We start from the raw sequence: 27,784 nt of genomic DNA, 5'->3' as shown, positions 1-27,784 counted from the left end.
AAAAAGAGACGAGCAGAAACACAAGAACTACAACTGACTTCAGCCACAGCCTTAGATGAAATCAACTGAAGAGAAAAGAAGACATTAAATCTGTGAAGATCTCAGCAGAGGAGGATTAAACAACTCCACAAACAGCATTACCAGCTTCACTTATTACTAACCAGTTTTAATTTATTTCTGTCATACATCTACAGTTCTGTTTGAGAATTAACAGAAGTTTAGATGTTGATGATTTATTGTTTCATTCAGTGCCGGCCCGAGCCTTTTGGGGGCCCTAAGCAGAATTTGATTTGGGGGCCCCCTCCCACCACGCGGAGTCACCTGTGCTTGACGATTATTGACACAATGTCACTCTATAATGTTACATTATAAATTAATACAATGAGGTTATGTATTAATACAAAATAAATAGCCTACTTAATAAAAAATAGATACTTAAATAAAAATGTTTTAACTTTTTCTTTACTCTTTTACTAACTCTTTGAAACTTCTGAAAACAAACTGTCAAAAAACATATTAAAAAAATATATTTACAAAATATCCTCCAACGTTTTGCAACCCTTTGCAGTTTGAATGATGTCTCATATGAACATGACGGAGTATGTGTTTATGTTTCCACTGTTCGATCGCGCCCGCGCCTCACACACACACACACACACACACACACACAACATATTCCAGCACTGCAATCTTGACATCGCAGCCTGTTCGTTATAGCCGTAATAAAATATAATAATAAAATAGTCAAACTAACATATAAAAATTACGCTGCTCTTTTTAAATAGTCAGTAGTAGCCTACAATTCGTACCATTCAGTGCTGCGTAGCCTAAACCGCTCCACTGTGATGTTTCCAAGCACATTTTTGCGCATGTGAAGAGAATGATTTTTTCCCTTGATATTGGATTTCAAGCACATTTTTGCGCTTGTGAAGAGGATGATTTTTTCCCTCGATATTGGAACGTGGGTGAAGTACAAAGAAGCCTATAATAAAGAATAGTTTACCATCCAAATCCATCGCGAATGTTGAAACATTTTGATTCTAATGAGAGAGATCCGCTTTCACTTTCGCTTTAAATTATTTCGTTTTGGCTTGTTTATAGTTATTTTTTTATTCTTGTTCTGTTCTGAATATCATTAAATTTAAAGGATAAATCATTGATCAAATCAAATTTGTGTGAAATGGCTTAACATTACCGTGACTTTGCGCACGAATTTTCTATGCACGCGAGGTTATGCGCATATGACTCAAACACTGGCAGACACAGCAGCAGTTGTAGGCAGGTATATTGATCATGAAATCAGAATTTTCTTGTCTTGAATTATTAATCCATTCATTAATTTATGTCACTTGTTTAATTTAATTAATATGTAAAAAAAAAAAAAAAAAAAAAAAAACTCGCTTGGGGGCCCCCTGGTGGCGAGGGGGCCCCAAGCAGCCGCTTAGTTCGCTTATGCCTCGGGCCGGCCCTGCACACACACAGACACGATGGACGTGAAGCTGCTGTGTCTGACTGTTCTTCTCTCCTCACCCCTCCTCACACTGTGTGACCCGCTGTGAGTATTAAACACACCGTTTGCTCATAGAGTTACTAATAATCAGTTTTTAAGATTTCAAACGCTGGGATTTGATCTCCTCAGGTTTGTTCTGTCAGCTCCTAATTTGCTGAGAGTGGGTTCCTCAGAGAACGTGTTTGTGGAGGCTCAGGATTACTCTGGAGGATCTTTTGATGTAAAGATCACAGTGAATAAATACCCAAAGAAAGACAAGGCGATACTGTCCAAAACAGTGACACTGACTGCAGAAAACAATTACCAGATCCTTACAGATATAAAGGTGAGTGCTCCATAACAGTGCAGTGATGTTTAAATCTGATTAATTTATCATCAGATATAATTTAGGCTGACTGATTATCTGTTCTTTAGATCCCTGATGGTCAGAACTTCTTCTCTGATGATCCTCTGGAGAAGCAGTATGTGTATCTACAAGCTCAGTTTCCATCTCACACTCTGGAGAAAGTGATAATGGTCTCATTCCAGTCTGGATATATATTTGTACAGACAGACAAGCCCATCTACACGCCTGCTAGCAGAGGTACGATTATGTGCAAAGAATTGGGAAAAATACAACGAAGTCAATTTTAAACATGTTACATAAGCATGACATAATTGTTATTATTAAAGTGACTGCTGCATGTATTCAGGGTTTGAATCTGAGTAAAAAACATCAGAACTCTTTTTGCAGTTCAATACAGGATTTTCTCTCTGACGCCCAACATGAAACCACTCAGTCAGACTGACGTCACGGTGGAGATCATGGTACACACTTATATAAGTGCACACTGTTATTACACACACACACACACACACACACACACACACACACACACACACACACACACACACACACACACACACACACACACACACACACACACACACACACACACACACACACACAAACAAACACACTCGAGACATTTCAGCTGTAATGAGCATCATTGCACTGCTGATCTCAGTAAACACACAGTGTTAATGCTGATTTCTGTGTTTCTGAAGAATCCACAAGGCATCACAGTTTCATCAGAGAAGATAGATCCAGAGAAAGGGATGAAGTCTGGAAGCTACGCCATTCCTGAGGTTGCCAGGTGTGTGAAACGCTGACTGAAGATATTCAACCTGAGTGAACTTTATTTAATGTTTCAATGATTTGTCTTTAATTTATCTACACAATACTCATAGATGTGATCTGTGTTATACGATTCATTTGATCTGTTGTATAATGCTTAATTATATTTTGTTAAAATGTTTTGAAATGTTTTTGTTTCAGTCTTGGGATCTGGAAGGTTGTCACTCGGTACACAAACACTCCTCAGAAGACGTTTACTGCAGACTTTGAGGTCAATGAATATGGTAAGATGTGTGTCAACAAAATGTGTGTTGTGTAAATGCGATAAAATCTAAGATAATGTTTTTATTTATTTGTGTCTTTTCTCTGGTTTGGTTTATAGTGCCGCCAACATTTGGAATTGAATTAAGGCCCAGTAAGTCTTTCTTCTATGTGGGTGACGAGAGCCTGATAGTCGACATTGAAGCCAAGTAAGACAAAATATGTTCTGCTTCTGTGTATTGAAAATTAATCTTTAATGTGTGAACAATATTTGTATGAAAAGTACAAAATAATGTAAAGCTTTTGTTGTCCACTGAGTGGTGCTGTGACATATTATAACTAGAGAAACAAGAAGTGTGTGAGTCGGTAATAGGGAAGCACACAGTTTTTGAGTGTGCTAAAGGGTAGTAAGGAACATGGTAGTCTCATCTTCAGTGACGACCATGGATGGCACAATTTACTGGAAACACTTCAGGATTTGCGAAGTCGCGATCTGATTGATTGAATTCTACAGGATGTCTGTCGTGTATTAAATTGTATGAAATAATCCCGAAAAAAGCACAAACACGGCAGAGATGGCAAGTTCAGCAGCTGGAATTATCTGAGGTGTTGGGATGCTAACAGACAGCAGACAAACGGCTAGCAGTGACAGCAGCGGCAATCCACCTGTCGCTCAAGTGGCCACGCCCTTAATTATGTATAATTTTAAGGCTTAATATAATTTAAACGAATGAGCTATAAAAACAGTCACCCCCCTCACAGTTGTCATGAAGGGCAAAATTATCTATATAGACCAAAACCACTTTTTGTACCAGGCTGTGGACATATTTTTTTCTGCTGTAAAGTTGGGCATTTTGACATGGGGGGTGTATTGACTGGACTCTTCACACAGACTGCCATTCTCAAGAGTGCTTTATTGCTCCATATCCGTTTACAAGCAACATAATGCAACACTCTGTTGGTTAACTGTTACAATAATCCATATCAGTACATCTCCCTTGTGTTTTTAACTATAACTTAAACAAGGTCTGTCAACTTTAACAGCACTTACTCATAATAACAGCAAAAAACAAACAAGTTAGTTCAACACAATCTTGCTGTGTATTTCTAACATTAGCTGCACAAAACTTTGTTGCATATAACTAAGTAAATACTTAGTAAATGTGACCGATCACGGAAAGTAGGGACACAAGTCGGTTCTGGGGCATTTTGAGTTATTCACTGATTCTGAAAGTGTTGCCTCCAAGCTTTCCAACAATGTGTAACACATGAAAATCTGATAATATTTGGAGAAGTTGTGGCCATTTGAAGGTAGGCACTCAAAAAAGCTCAAAGGGAAGAAAACCGCCTCTAAAGATTGTGCAGTTCTCACCTCTCTCTCCTGCTGGGAGTGACAATAGGGCTCATTTACATCTCATTTAGATAAGCCATGCCCCCTGTAAAGCTCCCCTGTAAAGCTGTAAAGCACAGGGGGGGAGCAGAAAGGTCAGGAAAATGTGCCATCAAAGAAAAAATAAATAAAGTTTGCAAACAGGTAATATATAAATAAATGTCTCTTAGCGTCTAACGATAAAACTGTATAGGCAACTCTTGTGTACACTGAATAAAAAATAAGATAAACTCTAGACAATGTTCAAATCAAAAACAGGATGTGCTATGTGATATAAATGTTGAAATAACGAAATTTTGGTCGGCAGGAAAAATGGTAAAAAGTACCGTTTGGTTTGAAAATGCGTACCGAAAACCGAACCGAAAGCCTTGTATGTATATATATATATATATATATATATATATTAGAGGTGGGCATAGATTAATTTTTTTAATCTAGATTAATCTAGATTAATTTTGAAATTAATCTAGATTAATCTAGATTAAAATGGCTCATTTGAATTCTGCCGAAGGCATTCAGAATATGTGTGCTACCCAAATAATGACTATAAAAGTAAGTCTTTGTGAACGGGTTTCTCAAGCCAGGTGGCGCATTAGACCAGGGGCTCATCTCCTGTTTCCAAAATGCATCACAAACTGCTTGAGAAAGCTGTTCTACTCATAGACTGTAAAGGTTACTACTGTACTGTTACCGTCCATAGGCAACATTAGGTAGGCCTATGTTATTATCAACTACTATAGGCTATCAATTAGGGATGGGCGATATGGCCTAAAATCTATTATTGTGATATACATTGCAGCCTCTTGCGATAACGATATACAGTATATTATAATAAAACCATTTCAGAACAGGTTACACAGACCCTGCTAAACAACTGCTAAATGTATTTTTTTTAAAGGGTATATGTAGTTTTGAGAACATATATTGTGCAAAACTGTAAGTATACAACATAATTTTGCAGATAAATAAAATTTAAGTACACTAGCTGCAGAGACTTAAGTAGGCCTAGGTCTAATGTTTATTATAGCTTTGAGCTTATGAAACCCCAAATTTAAAGTGATAATATTGTCTAACTGATGTCTTTTCAGTTAAAAAGAAACACAACAACGATTCTTAAAATCGGGCATAGACAGAGATTATGTGTTAACGTTACACCACTAAGATATATTGGAATGAGAATAATACGCGCGCGCTGGTATTCAGTGATATCATGTTTCGTTTTGAATTTGAGGTGGTAGAACGGATTAGTCGTGTGTTAACTTACCGAACCGTTACCCCACACACTCTGTCTATAGTTTGCTGCTGTTTGTCGGACGGCTTAAATCCGAACCAAGTCCAAATAATGGATGTTGCAGCTTTCACTTCCAGCCGTGTTTACTTAAGATGACGACGAATATGCGTTGCAGCCGGGTTTACCTCGCGGCCGCGGGTAGATTGCGTCATCATCTCCCAACCCAACTTGGGGAATAGATTAACGGCGATATTTTTTTTATCGCGCGATAAGAGTCTCGCGTTAACGCAGCGCGTTAACGCCGATAACGGCCCACCACTAATATATATATATATATATATATGAGTAGGCTATGAATCCAAGTATGAATCAAAATAGATTTTATTGCCATTGTCAATGTGTAACGGTCACCAGCTGGAGTGCCCTTGAGAAACGTTCACCAGCTGGAGTGCCCTTGAGAGCCACCAGAGGCTACTCCACACCTGACTCTCACGTTCACTCACAGACTACATCTCCCATCATTCTCTGCCTGGACTCATCAGCACTCATTATCACATTCACCTGTATCTCATCTTCTTGTTTAGTTCACCCCATATAAGCCTGGTTCACCCCATCACTCACTGCAAAGTTTTGTATGTTGTTGCACTGCACTTCTCAGCGTCTTTCCCTGGTTTTCTTGTCTCTTGGTTTTTGGATGTCTTGCCTGTTCCGTGGATTACTCTCTTGCCTCTGACCCCTGCATGTTTTGTTTGTTTGTTTGTTTGTTTGTTTGTTTGGACTGTCTACTTGTGTTTTGACCCATTGCCTGTTTATTGGATTTCGTATTTGGATTACCCCTTAATAAAGCTGCATTTGGATCCTCAACCTGTCTCGGAGCAGTCGTAACAGAAAACTTCCCCACACCTAGATCCAGCAACGACGACCGACCGACCAACCATGACTCCAGGAGCACAGATTATGTGTCTCCGTCAGGGAGACAGGCCCATTGAGGAATACATCATGGACTTTTTGGAGCTGGCTCACTTGACCTGCATGGACGAGGTATGTTTAATGATCTTTTTCTGTGGAGGACTATCTGAGCCGTTCAGCTCCCTTATGCCACTTCATCACCCTGGTTGGACCCTGGCCCAATATATAAATCTGGCTCTGCAGTTGTGTGGATCTCCCTTCACCGTTGGCCAAATGGAGGAGGATCCACCTTTAAAACTTTTTTTTGGGGGGGGGGCTATACAGCTGAAGCTCCGTCGGCCATGGAGCTTGGCCCAGCGCAGACCACACCATCAGCCAGCACAATTGCGTCCACTGGACCCGTCCGAGGGTGGAGAGGACTGGTGTCCAAGCTGGCCGATCTGCCACTGACATCTGCCCGAGCAGCCGATATCCCAAGATTTTTAATGGTCTCAGCGCTCTCAATTCCCCAGGCCGCCATGCCAGAATCTCGTCCAGCCGAGCCAGAGCTTCACGTCAGTCCTGCCGAGCCAGAGCTTCACGTCAGTCCTGCCGAGCCAGAGCTTCACGTCAGTCCTGCCGAGCCAGAGCTTCACGTCAGTCCTGCCAAGCCAGAGCTTCACGTCAGTCCTGCCGAGCCAGAGCTTCACAACGTCACGTCTGCCAAATCCAGAGATGCTTCACGTCACGTCTGCCGATCCAGAGATGCTTCACGTCACGTCTGCCGATCCAGAGACGCTTCACATCACGTCTGCCGATCCAGAGACTGTTCACGTCACATCTGCCGATCCAGAGACGCTTCACGTCACGTCTGCCGATCCAGAGACTGTTCACGTCACATCTGCCGATCCAGAGACTGTTCACGTCACATCTGCCGATCCAGAGACTGTTCACGTCACATCTGCCGATCCAGAGACTGTTCACGTCACATCTGCTGATTCAGAGACTGTTCACGTTGTAACGAATACGACTCTGGGTAAATGTGAATTAGCTCCAGAATATTGGGAATTCTGGGAATATTAATATTTATGACTCATGGTCATAATTCATAAGTCGCATGTACATTTATTTTATCAATTATCGAGATTACCTTGTTCTGTAACTGGTCTGACCAACATTTAATTCGTCCAGCGAAACAAATGTAAAATCATTACAGTCAGAGGTATTCACAAACTTCAAGGAAGTTTATGTCCTGGCCACGAACATTAAACTTTATTGAGTTTATTAATTGAAACTACTGAATGTAGTCTAATATCGAGCTTGTAGCTTAAGATCTTTTGTTTCATTGACTTTAGAATGGTGGGTTTTCAAACACGGAGACAGTGAAAAGTATTTATGAATTTTAATAAATGCAAAACTATAGATTATATGAGCTACGAATATAAACGTACGTAAAAATGCAAACAATAAACAAACAAACAGATAACCAAACAATAACATAAGTGATCAGAATGAAATGAAAGAAAGAAAGAGAAGAGAAGAGGAAGAAGGGTAACTTAATTCACAGACCTAAGAGATAGACACCCGGAAAACAGCTTTTATCAAACTCAATATACTTGCAGAATTCTGTGCTCTTTCTGGTGAGGCTGTAAAAGAGGCGCGCGTGTCCGGCTGGTTTGCGTCTGGCTTCGTCTTCTGGGTCGTTTCGCAAGACGATGTAAAGGCTTACTTGAATTTAAGTTGCCGCGAAAGTTAGGTTCGTCTCCCGGGATGGGAGAGGTTTCAGATCTTGGTTGCAGAGACGGCAGGCTTTTTCATGGTGCGGGCCATGTGTCCCAGAGGCCAAGGCAAGGCCCGTTCATCTGGAGCAGCGCTGCACCTGGAGAAGGAGGAGGAGGTCAGCGGGATCGATGAGAGAAGAGCGGTGAGCGAAGAAGGAAGAGCGTGTGATGAGGGGGTTTCTGCCTTTTAACAAACATCTGTTTACGCCTTCTCTTGGAACGACAGCGAATCAGATTGTCTTTTCTGAAGCGGGAAAATTCTCTTTGTGTGAAGAAGAAAACGCCTACTTTCACCATATGTCTTATGAGAGAAAGAATTCATATTTCTTCTTAAGATTGTACACCCGGAACAATACATCTTACTGTAATTTACTATGTGTGACGGGTTGAATTAAAACAGGACGGTCAGACAGATACTAATTGTGACAGATAAAGGTCGGGGAAACATGATGTTACATCTATATGCATAATTACACACACATAAAGTTTGATTAAACACACAATACAATTGTCAGCGTTTCCGTTATGGCAAGTGAAGGCACCTGGGAAACAAAGGAATATGTATCAAACATTTGAAGAGTTTTCTCTGAAGAGTTCCATGAAAAGTAAATGTGTTGGAATGTTGGTTTGCCAAGGAACTGGATGAGCTGCAGCTTTGGGGCCATAAAATTTTATGAGCAAATTACCAGATCGAACCAGGTCGAGTTACAAGACACTATGGAGTGATTTTCTTTCAATGAACCTTCAGAATTAAAGATTTTACTCTAGCAAGCCACACCTCTATTATAAATTTGTAATGAATGGTAAAATGAAATTTTACTATGTGGAAGTCCATATATGGCAATGTGCTTCAGTTGCATCTCGTGGTGGGTTTCTGGTTGAAAGTCCACGAGTGTGTGTGTGTGTGCGTCTGTTGGAATGTATTTGAGGCTGTAAAGTCACAGGAAATCCATGCTGAACTGGGGGGTTTTACAAAGGGGTTCTTAAAAACAGGGTCCTCTTTATGGCTCAAATGTCCCTCTGGGGAGATTATTAACCAGATTGCAATTTTGACATGTCCAAGTAGACTTAGCGACGCCATGGACAGACCCGTTGTCTAAAAAGACAACGAAGGACGTGTTTGGAGACAAGGAATTACTAATTGGAACAGCATGTGACCGCATGTCAGGCATTGTCGCTACAACGTCACATCTGCTGATCCAGAGACTGTTCACGTCACTTCTGCCAATCCAAGTGATTCAGAGACTGTTCACGTCACATCTGCCGATCCAGAGACTGTTCACGTCACATCTGCCGATCCAGAGACTGTTCACGTCACGCCTGCCGAGCCAGTGTCTCCGGACAAGATGGCCACCGCCGCCGAACCAGTGTCTCAGGACAAGATGGTCTCCGCCGAGCCAGTGTCTCCGGACAAGATGGCCGCCGCCGAGCCAGTGTCTCCGGACAAGATGGTCTCCGCCGAGCCGGTGTTTCCAGACAAGATGGCCGCTGCCGAACCGGTGTTTCCAGACAAGATGGCCGCCGCCGAACCAGTGTCTCAGGATAAGATGGTCTCCGCCGAGCCAGTGTCTCCGGACAAGATGGCCACCGCCGCCGAACCAGTGTCTCAGGACAAGATGGTCTCCGCCGAGCCAGTGTCTCCGGACAAGATGGCCGCCGCCGAACCAGTGTCTCAGGACAAGATGGTCTCCGCCGAGCCAGTGTCTCCGGACAAGATGGCCGCCGCTGAGCCAGTGTCTCAGGACAAGATGGTCTCCGCCGAGCCAGTGTCTCCAGACAAGATGGCCGCCGCCGAGCCAGTGTCTCAGGACAAGATGATCGCTGCCGAGCCAGTGTCTCAGGACAAGATGGTCTCCGCCGAGCCAGTGTCTTCGGACAAGATGGCTGTTCCTGAGCCGGTGTCTGTTTCTGAGCCGGTGTATGTTCCTAATCCGGTGTCTCTTCCTGTTCCTGAGCCGGTGTCTGTTCCTGTGCCATGGTCGCCTGCAGGGTCGTCTCCTCCCTGGCCGCCTGAAGGGTCGTCTCCTCCCTGGTCTCCTGAACCGTCTGCTCCACCCTGGCCGCCTGAAGGGTCGTCTCCGCCCTGGCCGCCTGAAGGGTCGTCTCCGCCCTGGCCTCCTGAAGGTTCGTCTCCTCCCTGGCCTCCTGAAGGGTCGTCTCCGCCCTGGTCGCCTGCACTGCCTGCTCCTCCCTGGTCGCCTGCACAGCCTGATCCGCCCTGGTCGCCTGCACAGCCTGATCCGCCCTGGCCTCCCGTCTTGCCGCAGTCTCCAGGTCCTCTTCCACTTCACGAGCCTGGCCCTCCATCCCGCCCCCGGATCCTCCTCTGCTCCACCACCCTCCTGAACTGTTTTTTTGAGCGTCTTAAAGGGGGGGCTATGTAACGGTCACCAGCTGGAGTGCCCTTGAAAGCCACCAGAGGGCACTCCACACCTGACTCTCATGTTCACTCACAGACTACATCTCCCATCATTCTCTGCCTGGACTCATCAGCACTCATTATCACATTCACCTGTATCTCATCTTCTTGTTTAGTTCACCCCATATAAGCCTGGTTCACCCCATCACTCACTGCGAAGTTTTGTATGTTGTTGCACTGCACTTCTGAGCGTCTTTCCCTGGTTTTCTTGTCTCTTGGTTTTTGGATGTCTTGCCTGTTCCGTGGATTACTCTCTTGCCTCTGACCCCTGCATGTTTTTTTTTTTTTGTTTGTTTGTTTGGACTGTCTACTTGTGTTTTGACCCATTGCCTGTTTATTGGATTTCGTATTTGGATTACCCCTTAATAAAGCTGCATTTGGATCCTCAACCTTCGTGTCTCGAAGCAGTTGTAACACAATGAAAGGTTTCACAGACTAGGAATTTTCTTCGGTGTAGCCTACTCGTGCAACATGAAACAGAACCTCTGACACGGCTGGCGAAAGCTCTACCACTGGACCATTAAGATACACGTTTATTACATAGGCGGATCTATGTATTGGCACTGACAACATGTATTAGGCTACATCTCATTAAACGACAAATTAAACCCCATGTAACCTAATATTTAAATCGATTGCTGGACATCGTAATGTTATTGGCGTCCATCTTCTTTGAATTTTGAAATCAGATAGAGCCGACCAGAGCACTGCATAATAAGTAGCCACGCTGTTCCCTTGGAGGGCGGGGGCAATAACAAAAGAAACAAAAGCCGGCTTATTCAGTATGGAAATACACACCGAGAATAACACGCCCCTACTGCGTGCTAGAATCTCCGAAAAACAAGCCGATTTCAACCTCAAAATGTACGTTTTTAAAAATACCAATACTGCTATCTCAAATATGGAGAGGCTTCTTCATGATCTCAACTAACAGATTCTGCATAAAAACGAAAATCACCAATTTTGAAAAAAAAAAAAAACGTTTTATTTTATTTTTTTTGCTTGAAAGTTGTGCTGCCGACTTGTGTCCCTGGTTTCCGTGACAGGTCACAAATACGATTTTTTTTGACAAACCTAACTGAACACTCTTCTATCAGTCTTTTAGGTTTCATTGCGTGACGACGTGGTCTTCCCCGACCTATCTCAGTGGAAGGTGAGTTTTTTTGTGATGTTTTCAGTGACAGCTGTAGAGCTAGGTGAGTTTTTCTCTACTCGTGTTTGCTCAGTTAGTCCATCAGAGATAACTATGTCTGTACTTTCAATACAGGTGCTTGGCACTTTCAGCAGGAGACGGCGATTTCTTCGCAGTGTGTTACCATACTCAGTAATTGCTAAATAAGGATCCTCTCCAGTCTCAGCAGCTTTCTTTAGCAGACGCTTTACAATCTGCACTCCTTTTTCAGCCAAGCCGTTTGACTGCGGGTACAGTGGACTTGATGTTACATGTTCAAACCCATAAGTCTCTGCAAAGTCTCTGTTGTCCTGACTGCTGAACTGTGGTCCGTTGTCACTCACCACAGTCACCGGAATTCCATGTCTTGCGAAGATGGCTTTAGTGTGTTTTATCACCTGCTGTGCTGTTGTATTAGTCAGCATCGCTAGCTCTGGATAGTTTGACTTGTATTCCAGGATGACAAGGTAGTCCCTCCCTGCTAGGTGAAATAAGTCTATACTGACCTTTCTCCATGATTCCTCAGGTTTACTGTGGGCCATAAGGGGTTCCTTAGGTTGCTGGTACCTGTGCCGCTGACATGTCTCGCAGTGCTGCACCAGTGCTTCAATGTCCCTATTCATGTTCGGCCAATACATCAAAACTCTTGCACGTCTCTTGCATTTCTCAATCCCTAAGTGTCCCCCATGCGTGAGTTTTGCCATTTGTGAGCGCATGGAGGTAGGTATGACAATCTGTTCACCTCTCAGGAGCACACCATCCACAACTGACAGCTTGTCTTTTAAGCTCTGATATGGATTTGGCAACCTCTGATCTCCTGGCAGGTGGATTTTATCTATTACAGCTTGTAGCTCACGGTCGTCTGCCGTTGCTTCAGCAATCTGTCTCCATTTATCCTCAGACACTGGTAGGTGTTTTTGTATACAGTCTACATGAACCTGTACATCATGTTCCATGTTACTTGATCCTGTATGGCTCAAAGATGTTCTGCTGAGTGCATCTGCCATTACCAGGTGCTTCCCTGGAGTGAACTCAAACGTCAGACTGTATTTCTGGAGACGGAGCATTAACCGTTGGATGCGAGGAGGAGCATCTCCCAGTGCCTTCTTTGAGGTCGAGGAAAATAATCACTCATTGCTCTTGACTATTACTTTATAGCATTTTTTATTTGCCACTCTTTGACTTTAAAACCCTCTGGTTTACACCAGCAAACATATATTCTGTCTGTCAGAACAGGAAAAGAGCTCCTTAATTGAATAGTTCAAAATAGTCCAAAACTTAAAATTACACCCTCATGTCATTCAAAACCTGTATGACTGTGGAGAAAGAAAAGAAGGTAGTTAGACAAACGTTCAAGCTGCTTTTTTTCTATGTAATGAAAGTGGATGTGGATCAAGCGCAGTTGTCGTCACTGTTCAGTTTTTACAGCAGAAATTGTCTGTGCTTTTATAGGTACCTGTTTGGACAGAAGGTGGAAGGACATGCATTTGTGATGTTTGGTGTGATGGACGGTGAGAAGAAAACAAGTATTCCTTCTTCTCTTCAAAGAGTTCAGGTGGGAGACATTAAACTGTTTACAAGTTGGGATCAATCTCATTTCTCCTTACCTAAAGAGTGACTTAAAACATTAAATACATTTTATCTTGTCTTGTAGACTGATGTTAATGTCTTTCTCATATGAATAGATTAGGGAAGGAGAAGGTAGAGCAGAATTGAGCAGGGAGATGATCACTAAGACCTTTCCAAACATTAACCAGCTGGTTGGACGATCAATCTATGTTTCAGCCAGTCTTTTAACAGAAAGTGGTAAGACTCAACAGATACTGTACATCTGTATGTTTACATGCCTGTGTGTGATTGTGTATGAGAGGCTAATCCTGTGTGTGTGTGTGTGCGTGTGTGTGTGTGTGTGTGTGTTTCAGGCAGTGAAATGGTGGAAGCAGAAAGGAGAGGCATTCAGATTGTGACGTCACCGTACACCATCCACTTAAAAAAAACACCACAATTCTTCAAACCTGGGATGCCCTTCGATATTTCGGTATAAACATAGATAAACATTACATAGACTAAGTAGATGTGTGCAATATGACAAAGTCTGCATGAAACAAAAGTTGCGATAGTCTTTTCTTTCCTTTTGTGGTATTTATATATTTATATAGATGTATAAATAAATATATATTTTGCCATATCGCCTATCCCTACTAGACAGTTGCAAACCTGAAGGGTTGCAGGAACTGAGGAACAATTTCATAAATATATTATTTATTTATTTTGCTCTGGGTTCTATAACAGGTTTACGTAACAAATCCTGACCAGACTCCTGCTGAGAATGTAGAATTGGAGGTCAATCCTGGAGGGGTCAGAGGTCAAACAACAGCCAATGGCATTGCGAAGGTTACCGTCAACACTCCAGGAGGATCTTCTACACTGCAGATCACTGTAAGACCTGCAAACTCAACTAATGTTCAGTCACTTTCACTGAAGAACTGGTGGAAAATAGATCAGTTAACATATGTTGAACAAGCAATGGAGTATATACTACACAGCACATCAGAACACAAATTTATTCTTTCCAGGCAAAGACCAAAGATCCACAATTAACAGATGAACAGCAGGCAGTGAAGAAGATGACGGCTCTCGCTTACATTCCCAAAGGAGACTCCAAGAACTACTTTCACATCAGCATTTGTGCTGCAGAGCTTCAGATCGGTGATCAAATGACAGTCGATCTCAACACAGGACAAAGTCCAGGAGCCAAAGATCAAGATTACACATACATGGTAAAGATTATAGTTATTTCATATTCAGCTGCACCACAAATGTATTTATTATGTCAATACTTGATTAACTACCACAGCTTGTGTTTGAAACCATATGAATATCATAAATACTGTTAACTCATCTGCCTCATTTTCAGATCTTAAGTAAAGGTCAGATTGTTAAAGCAGACAGGTTCAAGAGGAGAGGACAAGCTCTAGTGACTCTGTCTCTACCTGTAACCAAAGACATGGTGCCGTCCTTCCGCTTTGTGGCTTATTACCATGTGGGCTCGTCTGAGGTGGTGTCTGATTCAGTCTGGGTCGACGTGAAGGACACGTGCATGGGAACGGTGGGTCAACCATCACAAGAAAACATGCTCATCAACTAGATCTGATTCAGTGTGTTTCGTTTTAACAGCTCAAGCTTCAGGTGAAGAACAAGATGAATACCTATAAAACAGGAGATGAGGTCAAGCTGCAGATAACTGGAGATCCTGGAGCTAGAGTTGGGCTGGTGGTGGTTGACAAGGCTGTGCATGTCCTTAACAAGAACAGACTCACTCAGACTCAGGTGAAGGACAGGTGTCCGCGGATCCTTAAAAAGTCTTAAATTCGATTTTTTAAATTTAAGGCCATACAAAGTCTTAAAAAGTCTTATTTTTACTTATGAAAGGTCTTAAATTTTCGATGGCATATCTAAATATTTTCCAAATTACAACCATCTAATTAGCGTCATTTTTTATTTATTATTCTTTCTTTGTGGATTTGCTTGTTCACGTGACATTCGCGTCACATTCGTGGCAGCATTAGGTCCGTCTCCTGCACGCGAAACAGGAGGAGAGAAGGAGAAGCAAGTTGGTAAATGTCAGTTCAATTCTAAGTTCAGTCTTTGTGCGTAGTGGTGTGCAATGTGTATTGTCTATTATGATATTGTAATCATTGTTTTAACGATGTACGAGGCACTGCGAGCTGACATCGCATTAGCCTTTCATGCTTTCACTGTTGTATGTGTGCAGTTATAGGTATGTTCCCAAATGAGTTTTTGTCTTATATTTATATCATATTATGTTGTTATCATAGGCCTACAATATCACATCAGCAAGAGTGCCGTTTTCCCGTGCACAGTTGCAAATGTGATATTTATTTTATATAACAGTTAAATTAACAATAAATTAACATTGTGAGTTACATTTTATAATCAATATTGTCAATATTGTTTGTTTTCCCTTTATTTCGCTGACGAGAATTTCAAAATGAAGCCATAGCAGAGTCTCACCTTCAATGCAATAGACAGTGACGATTTTTTGACTGAAATCCGCGTTTTGAACGAATCAATGTAATGATTCAATGAACAATCACTTGCTTCTTTCCCGAATGAATCAGTCGTTTGATCAAATCGGTTGAATGAATGACTCCCTCAACTCACATATTAAGACAGTGACTTGCCGCCACCTACTGGCGGTTTTAGTTTCACATTTAAAGTACCCTTTAATTAGAACTTTAAAATTAGAAATCAGTTCATATTTAACAATCTCATAGCTTTATTTATGCAATTGTAAATGCAGTGTAAATATATTAATGCCAGATCTGATGCCACATCTGTGTCACCTCTGTACTGCAAAGATGGATTTTGATTTAATGATTTAATTTGACTGGTACACAGCAAAATCCCCAGTGTTAAATTAACACTCCTCAGTGTTTATATGTGTCCACACTACAGGGTGTTAAAAAATAACACTGAACAGTGTTGAAGTTAATGAGATAATTAAGTTAACACTGAAGCAGTGTTGAAGTTAATGAGATAATTAAGTGATTAATTAAGTGATGATTGGCCATTAGTGGTGACACCTGATGATAACAAGCAGAATCACTGAAGGAAAGAGAAACAAGAACAGAAAAAAGAGAAACACAAGAACTACTGACTTCGAGCCATTATTGCACTTATTATTTTACCAGTTTGACTTTATTTCTGTCAAACATTAGTATTTCTCTGGCTGCTCCAACTCTGTGTTTATAAAGCATATGTGTTGTGTCAAGAGAAACTATGATTTGGGCTGTGTTTCCTGAAAACATCACATCATATTATTAAAAAATACTATTATATTTTATTTTATATTTCACTACAAACAATCTATAGGGGCAGTGTCCATGAACATACAATTAAAATAATTTCTTACAGATTTGCCCCTGAATGTCTTCAGTGTCTATATGTTTATTCGTTTAAATTGGTATAATCAGCGCTGGAAAAGCACTGCACCAAGTTCAATTGTAGTGAATTCCCTCTCACACATTAGAGCGCCATATGCTAATTTCATTCTAATTAAATTTCCTCTAGCGCCGGAGTGTCCCTTCCTTTCAAAGAGAAGACGGAGATCATCGGGTGAGAATCTGCTCTTATGATTCAACCCTTTTAAAGATTAAACATGTTTTAGAGTTCATCTCTGCTGTTGTTTTTCTATCATTGTGGCTTGAATGGACCCTGTATTGGAATAAAGTTAACATAATCTTGAGGATTATCAGAATATGCTAGTAATGATCCAGTCATGATGTCTACAGAGCCCGTTAAGGGACATGATTGGAAAAAATATGAGATGGGAGGAAAAATATTATGACAATACTTTTGCATTCTCTCACAAATGTATAGCATTCCCCCAATAAACTTTCAGAAAATAAATGATTGGTAAATCAGTGCTTGGAACACTAATACATTTTTACTTGACTTTGTAAAACTCAAACTTGTTTACAAACTTGATTGTTTGTCCTTTAACAAAATGACGTCCAAAAGACGCCTTTTCAACGTCTTTGTCACAAAAGTCGGACATTGAAAAGACGTCCACTGAGACACAATATTATATGTCCATTTTGTGATGATTATGTCATCATCAACATTGAGCTGATAACACCTCATACTTTTTCTAGGCTTCCTCTGCCACAACAATTGTGTTTTACAAACACACAGTTAAAGCAGTCAAAGAAAAGTTAAAGTAAAAGGAACGGGGACCAAGAGCCCAACTAAAGCAATCACTGATCACCACAATGGTGACACTTCAAATTAAACAAATATCAACATCTAAACCTCTGTTTATTCTCACTGAGATCATCTGACAGCAATAGTCAAAGTAATTATGTCTAAATGAGACAATAAATGATGTTGAAATATGTCCACAATGCCCACATCTGAACTAGTTTTAACCTTGTACGAAGGTTCGATGAACGTCTATATCGGACGTGCAGAACACGTCAAAAAAAGACGTCATTAAAAACTTTCATTCTGGCTCCTCAGTGGACGTCTTTTCAACGTCCGACTTTTGTGACAAAGACGTTGAAAAGACGTCTTTTGGACATCATTTTGCTTAGTGGGAGGTCTATTCTGTCACATTTTTATCTGTTACAACAGGTGATGGTGATGATGATGACTATTATACAGACTCTGATGAGATCGTGTCACGTACTCAGTTCCCTGAGAGCTGGCTTTGGGAAGAGATTGATCTATGTGAGAATTGGTGAGTAGGAGACTTTTAGACTGTGAAAAGCTGTGAGTTTAGCCCCGTTCACCCCACTAGTGACTCATAGCAAGTAATTTACATTATCTCATTCGTTGAGAGTTGTTGGTGACACGTGAGTGTGTGTGTGTGTGTGTGTGTGTGTGTGTGTGTGTGTGTGTGTGTGTGTGTGTGTGTGTGTGTGAGAGAGTCTGACGATAAAAAAACATTAAAAGAGTACTCCATCAGTCTTCTTGTATTTTCCTCATATCTCAGTCCAGCACCAGTCAGAGATAAAGTGATCCACCTGAAAGACTCTATTACTACCTGGCAGATCTTGGCTGTCAGTCTGTCACCAACACTTGGTAAGGTGAAGCTGCAAACACAGGATACATGGTCTGAAAATCATCATCATCATCTTCATCATCATCATCATCATCATCATCATCATCATCATCATCATCATCATCATCATCCAGGAGCTGCTGCTTTAAACCCTTCTGTGTGTCTGTGTTCCTCCTCAAAGGCATCTGTGTGGCAGAACCTGAGGAGATTGTAGTTTTTAAGAGCTTATTCATTGACCTCAAGATCCCCTATTCAGCTGTGCGCGGTGAACAACTGGAAATCAAGGCCATTATTCACAACTACACACCAAGAAATCTGAAGAAGGTAGATCTGATCTAATATTAAAAATGCATTCAGGTTTTATGGTGTACATTAAAACTATGTGCATCATTGTAGTACATGGATCCTGAGACTCATTTCAGGCTTCTGAGATGCTTGTGACTCAAACTAAAGAAAAGTGTAGGATAATGTCCTTTACCAAAACAGAAATGTCCATCACACATTTTAAATTAATTTCAAATCCATTAATTTTGGAAGTTTCCTAGATATTGAAGTAATATGTGTCTCACTCTCCTGTTTTCACAGGTGCGTGTGGAGTTTATGAAGACAGAAGATGTTTGCAGCTCTGCCAGTAAGAAAGGCAAATACAGAACAACAGTAAACATTGACAAAGACTCCAGCATAGCGGTTTCATATGTGATTATTCCCATGACACTGGGAGAACACATGATTGAGGTGAAAGCTTCAATATTTGAGTATGAGGATGGAGTGAGAAAGATCCTGAAGGTGGTGGTACGTCTGACTGGCACTTGTTTTTCCAAATATGTCCACACTAACAGTTTTATAGGGAACAGGATGATTTGTTGGGTTTCTATGTAAATAGGAAGGTGTTCAGAATTTAAAGCGTTGTCAGAACTTCAATTGCATCTGAATCACTGTATCAGGTTCTGAAAAACAAACTGGTAACAAAATAAGGTTGCAAGTTGCAACTAACAACAGTTTTGATAATCAGCTAATTATTACTTTGATTAAACTGATATTGCACCGGTGGGCTGCTTCTAATAAGGTGCAATGTGTATAGTATATACACTGTTAGACCTTACCAGACTTTTTTACAGTAATTTACTGTTAATTGTACAGTGCTTTACTGCAATCTAAAGTATGTTACTGTAAAAATGAAATTATAGCTCAAGTTAACTAACTTCACTTGCAGAAATGACATTGAGGTGAAAATGAAATGAAATGACATTAGTGATGAACACCTGCTGTTAACAAGCAGATTCACTGAAGGAAAGAGAAACATAAGAACAGAAAATAGAGAAACACAAGACCTACAACTGACTTCCAGCCATTACACATTATTACACTTATTATTAACCAGTATGACTTTATTTCTGTCATACATCTACAGAAGTTGTTATTGAGATGTTTAATTGAAAACGTTTGGTTTGAAGTGTCAGTGTTTGCTTTAGTTGGGATGTTGACCCTTGTCTTTTTAACATTAGTTTTTGCTTGATGCTTGAACTTTTTGTTTGTTTGTTTGTTTGTTTGTTTTTGCAAGCCACACTTGTACACACACACATAGTTTGTGAATGCAGTTTGTTATATTGATTATGATAACACAATCATCATATAGCCTGTTCATTCGCTAGTCTCATTCAGAGTTTAATCCTGTATCAAACGTGTTACATTACATTATCATCACTGTGAAACTATAGTAATAATTGTAAATAATGATTTACAGTGATATATATATATATATATATTTTTTTTTTTTTTTTTTAACAAATCATACACAACCAAAGAAACAAAGCAACACTGTCTTGTAGAAACACAGAGATATCAAAAATCAACATATGTCTCTCAACAATGGTGGCAGTAATTTTGTTACTTATTTATTCATGCAGCAGTGCATGCTGGGAGTTTTATACTATTCTGGAATCCAGCATGCATTGCAACATGAACCTTTTGATTGTCACCATTGTTGAGATTCATGTGCTGATTGTTGATGTCTGTGTGTGTCTGTGAGTTAACCAGCAGTTTTAATGCACTACATGCCTTCAATATTCTTCAGGATAACTGACTACAGAAACATTGCTGAATTTCATGTTGTAGATTCACAGACATATGATTAATATTAAATAGCCATAAAATCAAAGCTTATATTCTGGATGTGATCAGAGAGTCAGACATGTCCAGGATGATTATGGCATCATCACATCAGCCAAAAACACCTGCTCATCTTTCTCTTGACTATTTCTTGCCATAACAAATGTGTTTTATAAACTCACTGTTAAAACAGGCAGAGAGAAATTAATGTTATAAAGTCAAGGGTCAAGAGACCAACTAAAGTACCGATCTCTACTGATCTCCATCATGTTGACTACAAACGTTATTATATTCAATAAAACAACATCAACTAAATCTCTGATAATTCTCAAAAAGAACTTTTGTACATGTATGAAAGAAATAATGTTAAACTGGTTTGTAAACTGGTTTCACCCTCAGTGTGGCTGGAAGTCAGTTGTAGTTTTTGTGTTTCTCTTTTTTCTGTGCTCTTTTCTCTTGTTTCTCTGTCCTTCAGTGATTCTGCTTATCAGGTGTTCATCAGTTTCTCAATTCACTCACTTCTTTACATTCACTCTGTCAAGGGGACTATATTAGTGAACTAATGTAGGGAATAGTGAATGAGGGTATAGCGTGTGATTGGGAAAACAGCCTCTGAGTGTCGCTTTTGAGCACTGTTAATTCACAGTATATTCCTGTAGGCTACTTTCTCGAAAATGACAAATATAACCCATAATGCATTGTTTTCTACAGTATATTACTGTTTTAATGGAAAATGGTATGATACTGTCAGAATTTGACCTTTTTTTAGAACAGGGGTTAACAGTGTAATACTTGCTATATGTGAAAAAATAGTAATTAAAACATTTTTATTTAAAATATTAAACTTGCATCTAGGGTTTCAAGTTTCAGTTAGGGCTCATTTAAAACCTAATTTTGTTAATATTGTTTTGTGCTCCAATTATTGATATGCATGTACAAGCTCTATTAAAGGGTTAGTTCACCCAAAAATGAAAATTCTGAACTAACCCTTTAAGAATTTAAGTCATTTCTTGCTACATCAAATTGTTCTTCCTGGATTTGTTCAGTTTCCCCATGAAGTATAATAATTTACCAAATGTATACTTTGCATTGGACTAGATTGATTGTAAATAACCCGTGTGTGTGTGTGTGTGTGTGTGTGTGTGTGTGTGTGTGTGTGTGTGTGTGTGTGTGTGTGTGTGTGTGTGTGTGTGTGTGTGTGTGTGTGAAATATCAGGTCAATAGAAATTGGAGGATTTCACTTGTTTTGGTCACAAGATAATGATAATGATGATAACTGATAACTGATTTCAAGATGCTGGAAAAGTAGAAGACCATGAGAAACCTGCAATATATATATAATGTAGTATATCGGCTGTTAACTCTCTCTTTCTCTCTGTTTTAGTCTGACGGTGTGCTAGTTCAGTTAAATACATTTAATATGGAGCTCAGTCCTGCTCAAACCGGTGAGTTTTATTGAGAACCACAGAAATGATAACCATTATCATTCTAATCAAGAGATCACAATCATCTGCTTTTTTCTGGCTTGATACTCACCAAAGCAATCCAAAATGTCTCTCCTATGATCAGTTCTAATGACTCCTCACACTTCCCATGTCTCATGTGTTTCACCCCAGGTGGAAAGCAACATGTAGTCATAAGACCTGAAATGCCACGTGATCGGATTAAAGACACCTGCTTACTGGCTCGTCACAGTCACTAGTAAGGAAAAAAAAACCTAGTAAGGTTAATAGATCTACAATCATCTGATTACAACATATTCCTTCATGTCTTGAATAATACAGAAAATGAAAATTCCTCTTTCCTCCTTCCAGATGAAGAGATCTCTCAGACAGTCGAGCAGGCCATCAGTGGAGACTTCATGGGTCGCCTTATTGTCCAGCCCAGTGGTTCTGGAGAGGAGAACATGATCAGTATGACTCTACCTGTCATTGCCACTCATTATCTGGACAGCACCAATCAGTGGGACACTGTTGGAATAGACCGCCGTAATGAAGCCATTAAACATATCAACACAGGTCAGCAGGATACAACAGATACACAGAATCTGACTATCGCTGTGTCCAAAATCACGTACTGTCTGAGTTGGTAATACACTTAAATATTTGAACTTCATGACCGTTAAAAGAGTATGTTCTATATAGTGTGTGAATATGGGTAGTATGAATGAAATTCGGACATACTACATTCACCATGTTGTTACTGGCGACAGTTGCGTCGCTTCACTGTCATTCATAAATCCTCTCCCGTGGCCTCATGGGATAGTAAATCGAATCCCATGTGTCCATAGTGTCCATCGAATGCAAACTCCAGAATCTAGTAGTAGGTCATCCAGGGACTTTTTGCCTACTGTTTTTCCAATACTATGCATCCGCACATACTCTGTTGGCGTACTGTTTTTCGCATGCAATATAGTAGGGAAGTATTTGATTTCGGACGCAGTGTACGATTTGAATAAATAAAAAACCCTGAAAGATAACTCTTAAGAAAATCTTGGATTCAGCATCACAACATTTTATAAATATAAATACATATAAATGATGAACAAAGACAAATACTCTTTTTTTTTTTTGCATTATTAAGGTTATCAACGGCAGCTGAGTTACCGTAAATCAGATGGATCCTACGCTACCTGGACAAACAGGCCGAGCAGCACATGGTAAATAAATTTCTGTGTTTTTGGAGAAATAAAATGTCCAGTTTTTCCAGTGGTACATGTTTTATTATTTATAATGATAACAATAATAATAATAATAATAATAATATGGTATCTGAAGTGTTTTTAAAGTCAAATATAAGGCTTTTTTAAAAACAAATGCCATGTGCCCATCCAGATCAGATACAATCTCAAAATAAAAGTGTTTTACTTAATCAAACAGGCTGTGCACACATTCAACTACAAAACGTTCAGTGTCCTGCCCTGATAGCAATGTCTGTTTTGTCTTTGTTTCATGTTTCTTTGCTTGTCTTGTGCCTGAGCACACGACTCTGTTTGTGTTGGCCATGTGCTCCTCTCGTCCCGCCTCCTTGTTTGCTGTTACTACGCCCCTTTGTTTAGTCCTTCCCTGCAGGATGTGAGATTAAAATAAGTGTGTCCCAAACAGAGGTGGGTAATCCAGGGGCCAAAGAGTAAAAGTCCTGCCATATGTTTATTCCACCCATAAACTCAGTCATCTGATTTCACTAATTAGTTCTCTCTTCTGCTGAATTAGCAAATCCAGGTGATTGGAACAAAATACTGAGGAGGACTTTTACTTTCTGAACCTGGACTTTACACCTCTGCATAGCAATGCCACATGTCAGTCAAGAGCAAAGAAATAAACCAGAACTGGACCTTATCGTAGCCAAAAAATCTATGTATATTAAATATGGAGTAATTTCAGCCACAGCCTCAGATGAAATCAACTGAAGAGAAAAGAAGACATTAAATCTGTGAAGATCTCAGCAGAGGAGGATTAAACAACTCCACAAACAGCATTACCAGCTTCACTTATTACTAACCAGACTGACTTTATTTCTGTCAGACGTCTCTTTCTTTCGTTTCTTTGCTGCTGTAAATGTGTTTGACAAACACACTGTCACAGCCGCCAAAAAAGACATAAGTTATACTAAGAGTTAAGAGCCCAACTAATGGAAACACTAATCACTCTTATGGTGACTTCAAATGAAACACATTAGAGTTAAACCTCTGTTAATTCTCAATAAAAACGTATGCAGACGTCTGACAGAAATAAAGTCAGTCTGGTTAGTAATAAGTGAAGCTGGTAATGCTGTTTGTGGAGTTGTTTAATCCTCCTCTGCTGAGATCTTCACAGATTTAATGTCTTCTTTTCTCTTCAGTTGATTTCATCTGAGACTGTTGCTGAAGTCAGTTGTAGTTCTTGTCTTTCTGCTTGTCTCTTTTTCTGTTCTCTTCTTTCTTTCAGTGATTCTGCTTGTTAACAGGCTTATTAAGGCTGAGATGACTCCATATTTAATATACACCGACTTTGTGGCTCAGATAAAGTCCAGTTCTGGTTTATTTCTTTGCTCTTGGCTGACATGTGGTATTGCTATGGCCTGCTTCTGGCCCAGATCTGGCAAACAGGAGTGAGCCACACAAGGGCCATCATTCCACACTGCATGTGGGCCAGATCCGTATTCCACAAGTGCCAGATGTGGGTCGGATCCGGGCCGAAACAATGTTGCTGTCTGGGTATCGTGTGCACTCATTCAATCCCACAATGCACCACAATAGTGAGTGTGCAGATATATGCTCAACGGCTGTCCGAATTCACTCACTCGTTTTCATTAGTGGATTTAGGGAGCGATTTTCGGATTCAGCCCTAGTGTCAAGTATCTGGTTCCCTGAGCGGATCTCACCACCGGTGTCTTCTGTTGAACACCAACCCACCCCCCACCTATTTTGCCGATACCATAATAATGTGTTTATAGAAAGACCAAAAAAAACAGATTACTGTGCAGATACTCATAAAATCTACTGTATACTGAATGTTCTTTTTTTTTTTTTTTTATGACGATGATGTGCACAGATAAATCATTTATATTAAATACTGCTATGTTTTATTTTTTTTTAAATGGCCATTTTGATTTTCTGGTGACTTTAACAGTCACATTAAGCAGTATCACGATTACTGTTTTTCAGTCCTAAAATTAAATAAATAAATAACTTAGACTTTTCTTATGCCATTTAAGATATTTAAGACTTTTCATGAGCTTAATTATTATTTTACTTATTATTCTGTTTGGCTGTTAAAGGCTGACTGCATATGTGGCTAAAGTCTTCATCATGGCCAATAACTTAATTGCTATGGAGGACAATGTGATCTGCAGCGCCCTCAAGTGGCTGGTTCTCCACAAACAGCTGGCAGACGGCTCCTTTAAAGAGGATTCACCTGTAATTCATGGAACGATGGTGGTAAGTTGAATGTTATCTTATGAATGTCATGACTGACTGTATTTGAGTTCACCTGGTTGGAGGCAATGATAGTATACCAGTAGTTGTGCATGAAATGATTACAGTAAACTACAGTACAAAGAAAAAACATTATGTGCCAAGGTATAGGCCCAATTCTATCGTAGGATCTTCATGGAGCTGAAAGTGTTCATTGAAGCACAAAGTGTGCTATTATATTATAACTTTGCCAGACAGAGCATCCTCTAATGGGGCCATGCTGACCAGCCAAACCAAAACTCAGCTATTAGAATGATTTGTGATAAAGTCTGTTTATGTGTGCTTTATTTCAGGGTGATGTACAAGGTAAAGATGCTGATGCCTCTCTGACGGCCTTTGTTGTGATTGCCATGCAAGAGGGCAGAGAGATCTGTGCTGGATCAGTTGGTGTAAGTACAGTCAGCAACATCAGCACGACCAAATTAATATTCATGCATTTGTTTTCAGAAACATCTATATGCAACAGAATGAAAGAGAATGCAGGGTCTTGAGATTTTATCTAAGTCTAACTTCTTGCACACTCTTTTATAGAGTCTGCATGAAAGTATCAGGAGGGCTGTTGCTTTCTTAGAAGGTCGACTTCCACAACTGACCAATCCTTACGCTGTTGCGATGACGTCCTACGCCATGGCCAATGCTGAAAAACTCAATAAAGAGATCTTGATGAAACATTCCACCAAAGGAGAAGGTTTGTATTTGCTTACTTAATTAATGTTTTTTTTTTTTTTTTTTTTTTTTTTTACTTTTAGACACACATATAGCAAGACGATTTAAATTGATTTAATAATTTCACTCACCTATCATTTGAAGAAAAATATCCATCCTGCTGTCTATTTAAATGTCTATATTAAAAGAGCACGTTCAGTCATATTTAGTGAAGATGATTGATGCTCAGTTTGATGTACTGTCCTGTGATGTCCAGCTGGTGTCTTCCTTCGTTTTAAATTTGGAGCTGCAGCTTGAATGGCAGCTTGGTAAATTTAATGGCGATTACATGTTCAATATCTCTACCCTCCATAATGAATTCACTTGCTAGATTACCAACAGAAGCAGTTAAAACTAATTTCAAGTAAATTACATCTCTATGATGATTGGTTCATATATGAAGGGAGGTTCGCCTCCTTAAATACTCAAAGCAATAGTTTCTGGCTATGGATTCGCTTCCCCCTCCCTTTCTCACCCTCAAGACTCACTTTAGCACGGTTTTCTGAACGATTGTAATTACATTGGCAGATTAGTCACGTTCATGGGAAAGAGCAGTGATGGACTTCAGTAATATTTTATTTTATGTAATATTCAGTAATATTTTATTTTATATTATATGTAACAGCGGTGAAATTACAAACATGGAACACACATTCTGTGATGCACTGTTAAGCCTTGCTGTAAAAAAGGCACAAATTCTGATAGTTTCATACCATTTTCCATTAAAACAGTAATATACTGTAGAAAACAGTGCATTCTGGGTAATATTTGTCGTTTTCGAGAAAATAGCTATACTGTGAATTAACAGCACTCAAAATCGACACTCAGAGGCTGTTTTCACAATCACACCCTATACCCTCATTCACTATTCCCTGCATTAGTTCACTAAGATAGTCCACTTGACAGAGTGAAGAGTGAAGTGAGAAACTGATGAACACCTGATAAGCAGAATCACTGAAGGACAGAGAAACAAGAACAGAAAAAAGAGAAACACAAGAACTACAACTGACTTCCAGCCACTGAGTGTGAAAACAGTTTACAAGCCAGTTTAACATTTTATAGATATTTAATATTTATTAATCATATGTCTGTGAATCTACAGCATGAGATCCACCAATGTTTCTGTAATCAGTTATTCTGAAGGATATTGAAATCATATAGTTCATTAAAACATTTTGAACTCCTGCTTGTCTAAGACACACACAGTTCAAGCGGCCAGAAAAAAACTAATGTTAAAAAGTCAAGGGTCAGCATCCCAACTAAAGCAAACACTGATCCCCATAATAGTGACTACAAACCAAACATTTTTGTAATGAAGATCCCTTAGATCGTGTGTGAGAAGGAAGGAGACCAGGGTCGGCTGACTGAGACTCGTGGGTGTTTTAATAATAAACTCAATTCGTACATAACAGTCGCGCCACATGCGCTCACAAACTCAATACAATGTTACAGCAACAAGCAGTTCTGTATTCTCAGACCACAGGTTTCTCAGTCCGCTTTCTTTGTCCCAGTCCCACGAGTCCTCAGTCCTTCTCTCTCTCATGGCTTGTGAGAGCTCTCCTTAAATGCAGTCTCCCCACGCCAATTACTGCAACGAGATACAGGTGTCAATCATTTCGTATTAAACCCACTTACCGCTGCTTCTCTCCCCGCTCTCTCTCC

General features: G+C 40.1%; 1 protein-coding gene and 1 pseudogene across 2 annotated transcripts in view; both read left to right on the top strand.

Annotated features, from left to right (window-relative positions):
• The window catches only part of LOC307152133 (complement C3-like), a 340,855-nt pseudogene that overhangs the window by 166,132 nt on the left and 146,939 nt on the right, over window positions 1–27,784 (top strand). The window contains exon 24 of the transcript XR_013824042.1: window positions 23,047–23,122. The product of XR_013824042.1 is annotated as a complement C3-like (transcript). The remainder of the gene's footprint in view (window positions 1–23,046; window positions 23,123–27,784) is intronic.
• LOC307154738 (complement C3-like) lies at window positions 1,454–22,555 on the top strand (the record flags this gene model as incomplete). Its single annotated transcript, XM_079864824.1, has 20 exons — window positions 1,454–1,555; window positions 1,640–1,835; window positions 1,925–2,093; window positions 2,244–2,317; window positions 2,558–2,646; window positions 2,829–2,911; window positions 3,010–3,097; window positions 13,221–13,323; window positions 13,454–13,574; window positions 13,691–13,806; window positions 14,061–14,207; window positions 14,345–14,548; window positions 14,686–14,877; window positions 14,946–15,111; window positions 17,925–18,030; window positions 18,286–18,374; window positions 18,536–18,678; window positions 18,940–19,146; window positions 21,848–21,908; window positions 22,278–22,555. The coding sequence occupies exons 1-20, from the start codon at window positions 1,488–1,490 to the stop codon at window positions 22,553–22,555; spliced, it is 2,700 nt and encodes an 899-aa protein (XP_079720950.1). The 5' UTR covers window positions 1,454–1,487.

Source organism: Squalius cephalus, assembly GCF_949319135.1.
Source record: "Squalius cephalus genome assembly, chromosome: 2".
Classification (NCBI taxonomy): Eukaryota; Metazoa; Chordata; class Actinopteri; order Cypriniformes; family Leuciscidae; genus Squalius; species Squalius cephalus.
This window is presented reverse-complemented; position numbering and strand designations above follow the sequence as displayed.